The sequence below is a fragment of the Ixodes scapularis genome, unplaced genomic scaffold (genome assembly GCF_016920785.2).
Source record: "Ixodes scapularis isolate PalLabHiFi unplaced genomic scaffold, ASM1692078v2 PGA_scaffold3__209_contigs__length_174095766, whole genome shotgun sequence".
NCBI classification, from domain to species: Eukaryota; Metazoa; Arthropoda; class Arachnida; order Ixodida; family Ixodidae; genus Ixodes; species Ixodes scapularis.
Genome location: NW_024609868.1, coordinates 76250468 through 76263108, shown reverse-complemented (window position 1 = coordinate 76263108; position 12641 = coordinate 76250468). Strand labels below are relative to the sequence as shown.

At 46.0% G+C, this 12641-nt stretch overlaps 1 protein-coding gene across 1 annotated transcript in view; it reads right to left on the bottom strand.

Moving 5' to 3' along the window:
* LOC8028210 overlaps positions 1-7047 on the bottom strand; it is a 72867-nt gene extending 65820 nt beyond the window's left edge. The window contains exons 1-3 of the mRNA XM_029983436.4: positions 7011-7047; positions 5999-6243; positions 636-975 (exon numbers count right to left, since the gene is read on the bottom strand). Coding sequence (XP_029839296.4) covers positions 636-975; positions 5999-6243; positions 7011-7047 — 622 coding nt within the window. The remainder of the gene's footprint in view (positions 1-635; positions 976-5998; positions 6244-7010) is intronic.
* Positions 7048-12641: the final 5594 nt, after the last annotated feature.

Below are 12641 nucleotides of genomic sequence, written 5' to 3'. Positions count from 1 at the left end.
ATACGTTGGCAAATGGTCTTGCATCTGCGTAATGCCAGGAAAATTATCGCCCGTACTAAGTGGCGTAGTGATGCCCATCTCACCCTGGGAATCCGGGAACAACGCAGCTTCTCCCGCCAGGCGGACTCACTTCATTCCAGATGCTTCATGCCAAAGATATATCATCCTAAGTTACGCTCTGCTGGCACGAAATGTCGCGGTATTAAGCGTCCCTGGGATTAAAAAAAGAAAAGGTGTGAAAATAAAACATCCCGGAATAAAATGGTACGAAGTGTTCGGGATGAACTGTCTTGGAAGGGAGTGACCTGGGATGAACTGCGGCAGAGCCCCTGCAGGTCATTGTCTTAGAAGACTAGAGCAACAGTCACACTGCTCGTACAACATATGCATAAGGCACGGTGGTCGCCGCAGACGTAATGAAGGAAATATCTGCGGATACGCCTGAAGCATTTTCGAAGCATGTTTGCCCCATATATGTGTGCTTGGAACACGTTTAAAAGCAGTCTTTCTACGAGTAATTTGACAGGGGCGTCGTACAAGGAAAAAACCCACCTCAGACAGTGTTTGCAGACTGCCTTCCGTATAATGTATCAGCAGTGTGGTCCGTGGCCTAAGGCCAAGGGACAGACACTCACGTTTGTTGCTGGCCTCTGAACGGCCGGCCCTCTTGCTGGCCGCCGGCGTGATGAGCAGGTTGTCCTGGACGGTGGTCCTGCAGAGCCGCACCGAGCTGCTGCGGCTCAGCCTGGCGCCCAGGCCGGGCTCCGAGGCCCTGTCCCGCGTGCCCAGGAGCCTCATGGAGGCGCTGCGCTCGAGCGTGCTGCCATCGGCCGCCGACTCGTCGGTCGTGTGCGGCGCCGACGTCGGCGGCGTGCCGTGCAGTCTCGAGATGGCCTCTTCGTTGGTGAGCAGCATGGGCCGCTCCGTGGGCACCGGCGACGGCGACGTCTGCAGGAACGTGTCCGGGGCCGCCACCTGCGCACGCCGGGAGGGAGCGTTGGGCCGGCGAGCCACCTGCCCGATGATGCGCTGAACCGTGCACGCCGTCGTGAGGACGCATTGCTCTGGTCCCCCGTTTTTTCGCTCCTTCCATCCGGATTTTGTGTACGCCGATAGTTAGACAATTCGTTCTGGCCTTTTCCCTCCTCCTTCGCTCCTTAATTTCGTGCTCGCTGGTTTCCCGTATAAGCCTTTTTATCTGCTTCGATGGTGTGTGATTGTATAGTGTGTTACGCACGCAGACCCGCCTTTATTGTAAACCTGTCGTTTTTCTTTGCGTTGAACTTAACCTTCGTCCGGGGAACTTTGGACCCCCCACGGGAAGGCTATTCACGGTGCGAGACGGATTCGGTTAACCTTAAAGCGCTCACGAGCGACCAGATTACAAGCCTCGTGGTTCCACACTCCTGGGATGCCCTGCTTGCCCTTTGATGTTGTGGGTTCCTCATTCTTAAGACTTTAGAAATGCCCGAAGGCGTAGAGGGGAGAGGATGGATTCGCGCGATAAAGGGAAATTTATTGTATTTTTATTGTTTGCAAATAACCTTTGGTGGCACAGACGCTCAAAGCACAAATTACTACAATAAAAAAGCCTGGATATCAATTTACTCAAACATTTAGAACTTCTTTTTTTCTTTCTTCTCTTGCAATGCTAAAGTAAAGGTACATATAACTTTCGGTTCTATCTACACGTGCGTCCGTGCGTGTGTGTGTTTGTTTATAGTTTTTAGACGATTCGGGACGAGCTACTCCTAAATGTTCCACGCGCAATGCATATTACAATAAATGAGAATATATACGTCGATATATAAAGGCGTTTGTAAAATCGGTTCTCTAATCATTAAAAAGAAAATGATTGCATTCGCAGAACTCGTGGTTGTACCTTTAATTTTTCAACGACCTCACCAGACCAGTCGCAAACGCTGTGATGGAAGCCCTAGTAGTTTTTAGCATCTACTTGTAAGCTGCCTCATATCACACAGCGAATCTTGGTTCCGGCAAGAAAATAGCCGCAGAGTGTTCATTATAATGCAAAGGAATGAGATGTAAGTACTCGAAATCACTCGAGAATACATCGCCTCCAACGTCACTGATGATTCGGGAAAAGAGGCGGGGAGTGTACACCGGCAAGTTTTAGTTTTACGACACACCTCTCCCTACACTCACAAAGTATTTACTAGTTCGCATGACATCCTACAATCTCACTTAACATACCGTATTTACTCGAGTAATAGCCGCACCCTTTATGAAGACAACCTGAGAGTTCGCTTTTTGCGCGGAGCACGCAGATTGCCAATCACCGCGATCGACAGCATGATTCCAGCTGTTTACAGGACAGACATAACGTCTTCGCGCGAAGATACCATCTGTGAAGATTGAATTCGTATGGATCTGGTTATTCGCTATGTTATTTATGCGCAACGCAATGATTGGCTGTATATGTGTTCCCTGTGGGAAAAGTAGACGGAAGGGCCTTGTTCATAAATAGTGCGGCTATTACTCGAGTAAATACGGTATTTAGTAATAGGCGCGAAGGTATCGAGATGTCTCGTTAATTCCCTCTTAGAATCAATATGTCTAGGGAGACGTTCTCGGTTGACGCTTAATGCGACTTCCAGCTTTTAAGATGTTCTTAGAACTAGCTCAAGGTCAATTGTTATGATCTCGTCGTGTCTGCAAACAGACATCGGTGGAAAGAAAAGAAATGCAAATGACTACGAACGCGAAGTCAGAGGAGGCGCACGTACTCGGTGGACAGGGCAAACCACCAACAGATAATGCGGAAGAGCAGAATACACAAATTTGTCTTGTGGAAACGCAAGAAAAAAAAAAAAAAAAAAAGGCAGCGAGTACAAAGCGCAAAGTTTTATCGCTGGAGAAAGCGTGCAGAGAGGATAAAGCGTACTGTTTCAGCGGCTTACGCGAACAGGAAAAGTCCGTGCGGAAAAACAAACTCAACCCAATGCCAAGGAAGTATGTATCTTTTGTTAGTCGGCCAGTCTTGCTCTATGGCGCGTTCCAAAAAAAAGTACACAAAACAAGGACAAGGACGAGGAGCACGAGCAAGACGTGAATGTAGCCACCGTACGGCGTCCTTCCTATTCTTCGGGCAGACATTCATTTGAATAAGACACCGAGTTGTGAAATGTGCTTTCTTGTTTTCTCCAACTAAACGGTTTCGTTTTTGATCAGGAGACAGCGAGCGTTTTCACAGACCACACAGTTCTCTCTCTCCCTTTCTCTCTCTGTGGTTGAGAAAAACTTGGAACTTACTTTTACCTTGCGTCATTAAGACCGCCGAGTCAATAGACAAAACTACAGAATAATAGAACTCGGTCGGTTCTCTAGGTTTTGTGAAATCGAGGACGTTGTGGTGGGCTGCTCGTTCCAAGTGAAAAGAAGGGAGGAATTAGACCATTCGATAAAATAATGTACGCTATCCTAGCTATCGAAAGTGAATGTCTGACTTCCGCTTTCTTTCTATCTCTTTATGCTGAATAGAGCACTCACGACGTGTTTGTTTACAAGCAACAGACTACAGTAACCGACAGATTAAGAAAGGGAGTGTGCGGCGGGTCTCATTGGTCGCTCCGCAGCCAATGAGAGCGCTGCATTAATTGATAAGAAAGCCGAAGAGCCAATCATGAAGCCAATCACGAAGCACGAAGCGTGAAGAACATGCAAGCTATCAGTGGTCATAGGTCAGTGCATGTCTATAGACCGAAACAGACCCAAACAGACAACGTTTTAACGCGATAGCGTTAAGGAGCTCGTGTCGCAGAAAAGCCGGTGGCGGTGGCGTGTGCTAAAATCTAGGATTGGTCGATAGGGTCATGACGTCACAGCCACGTGACCTCGCGCGAGAATTTCAAACAACTCACAACGCTCACGTAAAACGTGACGTCACGCGTGGAATGAAAGCGATTAAAAAAACATGACACTGAATGCGAATGAAAAGGCGCCGCATGTCTCAAACGATTTCAAGTTTATAAAGTAATTAGTTTGCCCTAAGGAAAAATTTGAAGAATTTTAGCCGGGATTCGAACCCACAAGCCTTCGGTTGCTTGGACGGCTTGAGAACGAGCGGGAGTTTATATGTTTCGCTATCGCGTTCCACGCTTAAAGGCGAAGCTTAAGCGTCCTCAAAGTTTTTAAAACGTATATACTATTGGCGAAAAAAAAAACATAAAAATAACGCACACACCCTCGCACACACGCGCGCAAACACAGAAACACCCACACGCAGACACGCACGCACGCACACACACACGGACGGGCACACACGCACACACAACGAAAACGTCACTGTAAAAAAAGTAGACACTATTTTGTCGCGAGCGCAGAGATGGAATTACTGCGGCACACGGAGTGAGACAGGAGAGTGAAAGAACCCTAAAAAACGAGCAGAACAAGAACGCCGACTCTTCCCAAGACGCACCAAACTTTCTAAATCAAAACATTATCGGTTCTTTGTAATTCAACTTTCTGCAGACTACACGAGAAGGTAAACTGTCGACGAATGCGCGCACGAACGAAAATACGAAAGAAAAGTGTGTCACGTTTTAAGAAAGCATAAAACATATTTGTAAGATTTACGTATGACAAACGCAATCGTTTCAACGTATACAGAAGGAAGAAAGTACCCCGCAGTTCATGACTCTGCTCGTGTTGCAGCACGGTAGTGATTTGTTGTATGGAAGTTTAGGCAGTGGGACGTTAGTTTGACTCAAAAGGCGTCTGATTGATGTCTCCACTCAAGATGAGAAATTTACTCAATTCAGTACGATCGCGAGTCTGGCGTCTTTCACGTACATTACACTTTAGCCTTGGTAGGCTGCAGGAATGATGACTTTGTGCTATATTTTAGTTGGGTATAAATTGGAAAGGGTAAAGGCAGCGGCCCTGAAGAGCCAGGCAGAACGTCCGAGCGAGGCACGGGACAGCGCACCAACGTTCGGCGCTCCTCCCGTGGAGAGTTCATACTTCGGCAAATTCCACAAAGGAGTGCATTCCATTCAGCCACTTCAATCACACTCGGACGTGTATCTGTGTGTGTGTACGTGTGTGTGTGTGGGGGGGGGGGGGAAGGGGGGGGGAGGGGGAGGGGAGTGCGTCGGTAAGCTTGAAAATTCATACGTTTTGGGTTGAGTGAAGGGCGTGAGGTCGATGAGAGGCGAAAATTGGGTTAGTACACAAGTTGGGCCGGTTGGGTGAGCTCATGAGTACTCTGAGCACGGTTAGTGCATGCGTTCAGTTATAGTTTATGTTTAGTGAGCTCGCGAGTTCGGTGAATACATGAGTTCGGTGAATGCTCGAGTTCGGTGATTTCATAAGTTCGGTGGATGCTTGAATTCGGTGAGTTCTCAAGTTCAGGGAATTCTGCAGTTACTGCGCTTGGTGAACGCATTACTTTGTGAGCTTACGAGTTTGATACGTTTATGAGTTTTGCTAGTTCATCAGTTTTCTAGTTCATGCGTTCGCGGGTGAGAGATTCAAGATGAATGCGGCCGCAAGGGTGACTGAGTTTTGAGAACTAGAAGGACGACGCCTTCTGTCTTTCTGTTCCTGTCTCTTCCCCTTTTGGTTCTTCTAGTTCCCCACATATAGTGTCAGGTGGGTTAAGAAAATGGTAAACCGACACAAGCTCGCCTGCGCCATCACAGTCTTTTCAGTTTTGAGATTGCTTCTAGTCGCAAACCTAAAAAGCAAAGAATGCCTTTTTTTTCTTAGCTTTTTGTGAGTGTTGAATTTAAACTAAAATGGCAACCTCTGGCAGAGAGCTCTCACGTGGCTCGCTTCGTCGCTCTAATTGGCTCACGGGGGCAGTAGCTCTCGCCGTTTTCCAAGTTAAGCTGAAACGGGGCGCGTTATTCCCGTTGCTGCACTGGCTAATTTCTTCATCTACAGCGCAAACCAGAGTCGCCACACCTCAAAGGCAGACCGACCTTACGCTGTCCAGACACGAACGTGAAATTTTGGTACGGTTTTGGTCGCTCACCTGGTACCCGACGCCCGTGTGGTAGAGGCGCCTCTCCCGGATAAGGGCCCCCAGGGCCCGGTACACGACGTCCGATCCCGGCCGCTCGATGGCCGGGAAGGCGGCCGTCAGCTGGGCCGAGATAGTGTCCAGCGTGGCCGTGTCGCCCCTCGAGGTCAGGTCGAACACGGCCTTGCACAGGGCCTCGGCCAGAGGCGCGAACTGCGTCTGCAGCACCTGCACCATGTCCACCGAGGACACGTCGCCTGCGCACAAGGAAGGAGGGCCGGCTCAGGACGTGTCCCGGATGACGTGGTTCGCTCAACGGAAATGACAGTTGAACTTCGGAAGAAGTCTCCCGGAAGCGTTAAGCCGCGATACCAGTGCTATAGTACCCCATCGCACAAAAGACAGTCTGCAAAGACAGCCTGAGGCTTGATCGCCTGCAGACATCTTTGAAGCATGTAGGAAGCAAGCATGCTTCCAACGCACTTGAAGCATGTCCGCAAATAATCATGTCTGCAGCTAACACCGCGTCCTTTGTATGGTGTATGAGTGTGCCTGTGGCAGCCGACGTTTCTGTGAGGGCTTTTTTATCCCAGGAGAAGCTAAGTCTCTTAGCGAAATATCAAAGGCCATTGTATAGCTTCAAGGGCTCGCAAGTTCTTGCTGCCAGTTCCGACCGCTGTCCTGTTTTTGTTCTAACTTGCCGCTGAACGTTGTAGCAAACACCTTGGCTGTGGCTAGGAAAGTAACAACATGCACATAATAATAAAAAAAGCGTGGACAAGAAAAAAATATTGGACAGCAAAACTCGAGGTTTTTAGACAGGTAATTGCAAACCATTTGGTTTGTATACTCTCTTTAATTTCGAATTCAGCTCCGTACAGCTTGTTCTTTGCGTGGTGGTAACAATTGTATCACCCTAGATTGTGGCCTGCACTACGCATGTATTGGGTTGAGTGTTCGCTCCCCCTCTCTTTCTCAGGGGTGCTGGAACTTGAAGCGTGGTGCCACCCGTGTGGAGACCTACCCTGTAAATTTCCGCACAGACAAATCGATCGTGACATTTTCTATAACTTTTACACATACCAAAAACGTTCACGGTCTTCTGCTACACTACTGATTTTACAAACGCTTGTGCGACTAAACACGACCATTCTACGAAAAATTGTCCCTTTTAATATTGGCTGAATAATTTTATATCTGTGGGGAAAAGGGAGATGTGCAAAAAGTCGCAAAATATACAAAAGACGAAAGAGATGCAGGAATAGCCGATAGACGTGTGCAGTGAGTTGCTCGCTTTTTATCTGGCAGAATCTGTACCTAAATTTATCTGTTCCCGGTCTGGGAGAGACCAACGATTGTAAGCAATCCGGCGATATTGATACTAACCCTGCGTCTTACATCACATGCCAGCCCTACATTGCCAAAACTCTGCAGGTATATACACGAGAGGATATGCTAGAATGAGGTTCTTCCTCTCACGTCTTTAAAGGGGCACTGACACCCCAAAGGTCGTATTTATTTTTATTGTCTAAAACGATGCAAGTTGCAGTCATAGACACGCAAAAAAAACCGCATCGCGAAAAAAACTTTTCCCGCGCGCGCGCGCGCCTTTTTATTTTTGGCGTTTGATTTTCCCGCCTCTCGCCTCCTCGCTTCTTTTGATCGGTGACGTCAAAAATCAGGAAATTTAGAAGCTTTGTAGGCGACATCTCTATAACATTTAATAACGGCAATCGTAAAACATGTTTTCTAACGCAATTGCGAACGCACTACGGCCCTTCTTTTTGAAATACCAAAAATCGGGAGTTCGTTGTGGTGCCGTCTCCTGGATTTGTATCCTCCAACGTAAAACAGGCGACACCGCTCACAACCGGTCCGCCGTAACGCCGCCGCTCACTCCTTTCCTCCTCGCTTTGGGTCGCCATGGCAACAGCAGGGAGTGGTGAAAGGAAGTCGACTCTCAGGTCTCCGCGATTTTTGACGTCAAGGCACCGGCGCCGATCGCGCGGGAACTTCGAATTCGGCATTTGGAAATTGTTTTTTTACTTCACAAATACTGAATTCCCAAATTTCAAATTTTGAGGGTAGCGTCCCGGCATCGTTTTCAATCGTTTCGGATAATAAAAAAAAAATATGATTTTGATGAGTCAGTGCCCCTTTAATACATTCGGAAATGAGAAAATAAATAGCGTTGAAGTTGAGAGCTGTGCGTTTTTAAGGCAGTTTGTTATTTTATTCATTATTCACTCCCTTAACTGGCTGTGCCCAGGAACGTGTTGGTTACATAGCGAATAAAAAAAAAAGAATAAAACATGATGACACAAACAACATGAACCATACAAGAAGCGAAAGTATGCAGGCGATTTGGTCAGGAAACATCATAATCTAAACCATTAGACAATGGGAAATAAATTAACAGGCAAGACGACACAAAATTTAAAACGCAGCTAAGTTTATTCGCAAGGGAACAACAATTTAGAGCCGTCCACACAGACTGGAAAGAGGGAAGGCAAAAAGACATTCCGCCGCAAAGTTGGCGGAAATGAGCCAGACTGACTGACCTCCACCCAGACAGACACCAGACCACCAGCAGACACCCGCCGCCAAGCTATCCGACAAAATAATCCCCGTCAAGGCTATGTGAACCGAGCTAAGGGCCGCCATGTCATGGCCGTACTTTGAAGCAGTTTTTACTAATGTTAACGTTGCAATCGGCCATCCATTTTCACCATCCTTGTATCAGAATGTGCCGAAACGCGTATTCATTTTACATCATATTAACCAGTAAAAGTTCGCGCATTGTCAAATGTCGACAACCAAAAGCTTGAGCAGACAACGAGCTGAACGACGCACCTTCGCATAAATACGTTCTTTGGGAGTGTCTTCAGTTACGTTAACTGTCGAGGATGTTAAATCCCGTACACCAAAATGTTGTTTTGTGCTGCTTTCCAATGGAAACAGTCAATGACTGTCGCAAACTGGTAGCCATTTTAGGCACAGCCAAGTATCGCACCGACGAACGAAGAGGAAAAGGCTTTCGTAAGCTCGTTACTGCAATACTTTGCGATAGTATCTCCATTAAAAACATCATCAAGAAACCAAAGGAACATTAAGAGTTGCATTGACGTTAGCTAGCACAAACACTTCCAAGACGACAAATTTGCTTCTATAAGCCGCGCCTTACCGAGAGGGTACCCGGGCAATTTCTCTAACGACTGCTATTTCCTTGAAAGGGGATCCTGCTTTGGTGCGGTCATTATGCACGATCTCGGCAGTATTCATTCCCGTTTCAAGAAATAAGAAAGCAATAGGACAGAAGTCTATTTTCGTCAAATCTCAAATCGGATCTTCGCACCGATCGGCATAATGGGAAATCTGACGCAGCACCAACGCCACTGAATCATAGAAGGAAGGAGAGGAGGACAGCGGTCTAATCAACCGGAATTGGAACAATCGTAATAGGGTTAAACGTTACCGACTTCCGCAAAACCGAGCCCCTATTTAAAGCGGGAGTCATAAACGACCGAACGAACCTTAGCTGGGGGCAGCCAACAAAAGGCATCAAGGAAACCAATGAACTTGCGCACGCAAAGAGACCATAGGGAGGAAGACGAAGGCTGAGAAGTTGAAAGCATCTCCTCGCCGTAGCATGCAAATAGAAAAAAAAAAAAAAAAACTCATAGTTTTTTTTAGGGGGCTCTAAAGGCCCGTTTTAAAAACCTTGATTATATCATTCTGCTTTTGTGCGCGACCCGAAAAGGGCGTAGCTGTCGTTATCCAAAATGGCGTCTCTATCGGCTTGCCGAACCCCGTTTCTATATCAATGCTCCCCCTTCGAGGCCTTGATAAGCTAATTGAAAGTCTCACAACAACAAAGCACGCTCGTAAAGTTAGAAACCTTTCAATGAGCCCTTTAATAGCTATTTTAAGCATTTTCTTGAATCCCTCGTCCATTGTTGGGGCATCTCGAAAAGAAATCAAAATACGGAGAACAGAAAAAAAAAATCTAAATCACACTTGAGTGCATCAGTCAGTGGTCAACAAGACAAGATCGACCATGAAACTGCTCATTATCCCAAATCACACTGCGGTTACTCCTAATAGGCCTACATACAATCAGGCAAAAAGTTAACTACACCTCCTTTTAAATTGTCTCATCTAACTTCTCAACTCGTTTTCAAAGCCCTCCCCCTCCCCCCCCCCCCCCTTCTCCTCACCTCTCACTTTTCACATGCTCGCAATTAGGCAGAATTTACCAGAGCAAACGTAATCTCAGTCTGACTTCCAAATTAGCTTAAATATATGGCCGACATAAAATGAATAAATTATTCGCATGAGGCTGACAGCCCCTTTTATTACTTCCGTACCTGCAGCTATGGACGTAAAGAAAATAAAAAGTGCAATAATCATTTGTCTGACACGCTTAGTGTAGCTCGTGAAATGCATGTGCTTGAGCGCGTCTTTTAGAGGCCGTACCACACACATAAACAATATTTATTCATACTGTGTCCTTGATTTCGTGGATACCAACTAGTAGATACACATATAAAGCACATTAAGTGAATATATAGTGAAAATATATTTTTATTAGCCCTTCAGATTCTTTTTTATTTCAATTAACAAATATATTCAAACAAAGACTAACTGCTGCTGCCCTGATAGGGCGGTCTATTCCTCCTGACACATGGGACATCTCATGTAGTGGAAGTATGAGACAGTGAAAGGAAGCTATCACCTCTGTCAAAAAGAAAGACTGGAAGTATATTAATTTCGCCTTTTATGAAACAAAGGGATGCTTGTGAAATGGGGATATTTTGAGTTTAATAAAAACACATTAAAATATACGTTGTGTATGCATAGTGGCTTGACTATGTCGGCGGAAGCAACCTAGAATCTGTAGGGCTCCACTAAAATTTAAGCAAACCAAAGTAGATTAAAATACACTAGGGATATTAAAAGTATATTAAAACATAAATGAAACATAGTTTACATCTACCTTTCTGTTTTATTTTTCGTAAAAGTGCGACATTAATACACAACCGTTATATTGGTTTATTTTCGCCAGGGGCAGGTCTTATGTTGTTATTTTGCAACAAAAGATTGATTCATTGTGGGTGAGTTATACGAGCGTTTTAGATAAGCGGTATCCCTGCTCTGTTTTATTTCTTCTTTTTTTCTATGCATCTATTTATATTTTTTTGATTGATCATCCTTCCGTGTAACCTCTAGCTTCGTGAAAACTGCGAGCCTAAAGTGATCACGATTGACCCCGTCAAGCACCGCTGGAAACAGGACCAGGCTCTTGACGCTTCGATTAAGCTGACAAAAAAAAAAAAAAGAATCAGACGTGTTGACATGGCTTCTATAATGAAGATTGACGAAGAGATAAGTACACAGTTTTAAATACACGTTTATGTAGGACGTCCAAAATCTGGAACCAAAATGGCGAGCACCGGTATCACTTCTTACTCAAAGGAAAGCCGATAATGAGGAATGGACTATTCAAGACCTGGATGGATGGAGGATGGATGGATGGATGAATCTGGCTGATCCCTTTGAATCAGTTGGTAGCTTACGCCATCTAGCCATTTTGTTTTACCATTTAAGCTTAGAATATTTAAAGGAGAAAACTATATTCACTCCGCACTGAAAAGAAAGTGAGGTTATAAAACCCCCTTGCCATCAGTTAATAAGAAAATACCTAGTTTTCTCTCGCTTTCAGCCATTATTCACTTAATCTTTGCTTGGTAATCTCTACTGTCTTCAAGTCCACTCTTCCTTCGCTGTCTCGAAAACCCAATGACTTTATTAAATCTATATTGTCTTCGGTAGGCATAGCCCTTTACAGTAGAGTATCAAGTGCTCAGCCGTCTCGTCCTCCTCTCCACAAGCACTGCACACTGTATCCATTTCCTGGTACTTCGCTCTGTATGTTCTGGTTCGCAGAACACCCGTCCTCGCCTCAAACAACAACGTGCGATACCTCTCCTGCCTCCTCCGCGACTCATCTGCTCCCAGTTTGCTTAACCATGAAACGATTCTGAAATCAAATTTCATCCACCGGACGTCGTAAAGGTGTGAAAAGATACACAAAAACACCAAAAATAGGGAGCAAAAAAAAAAAATTCTTTGCTATAGAACTAATAAAAGAAAACTGGACTTTTTTGCGCCTGTGGCGTTATTCGCGTAACACAGGCTTCTCAATAGGAAGTTTTCGTAGACCGCGTTTCTCTCTCCGCTAAGATCTCCGCAACGAAGAAGCCGGTACTGCGCCTGCGCGCTGATGGCCTTGGCTCTTGAGTTCCGGCTTGCGGGGAGCGTTGCGGAACGGTGGAAACGATCTACGACAACTCCCTAATAAAGAGTTTTTGCAGGCCGTTTTTCCCCACTCCGCTACCCTCTCTGCAACGAGGACACCGCTACTGGACATGCGCGCCGCTAGCCCTGTCTGCAGGGTTTCGAATTTCCTCTAGGGGGTTGCGAAAAGCGTAGCGAGACACCGCAAAAGATCTACGAAACTTCTCTGATAAGAATGCCTTGCGCGAAGCGACATAGAGCTCATATCAAGCAAAACGGGAACAGATGAGTTGCGGTGAAGCCATGAGAGGTATCGCAATTACAGAAGCCAATCGCAGTCCGAGCTTTCGCCGCTTGG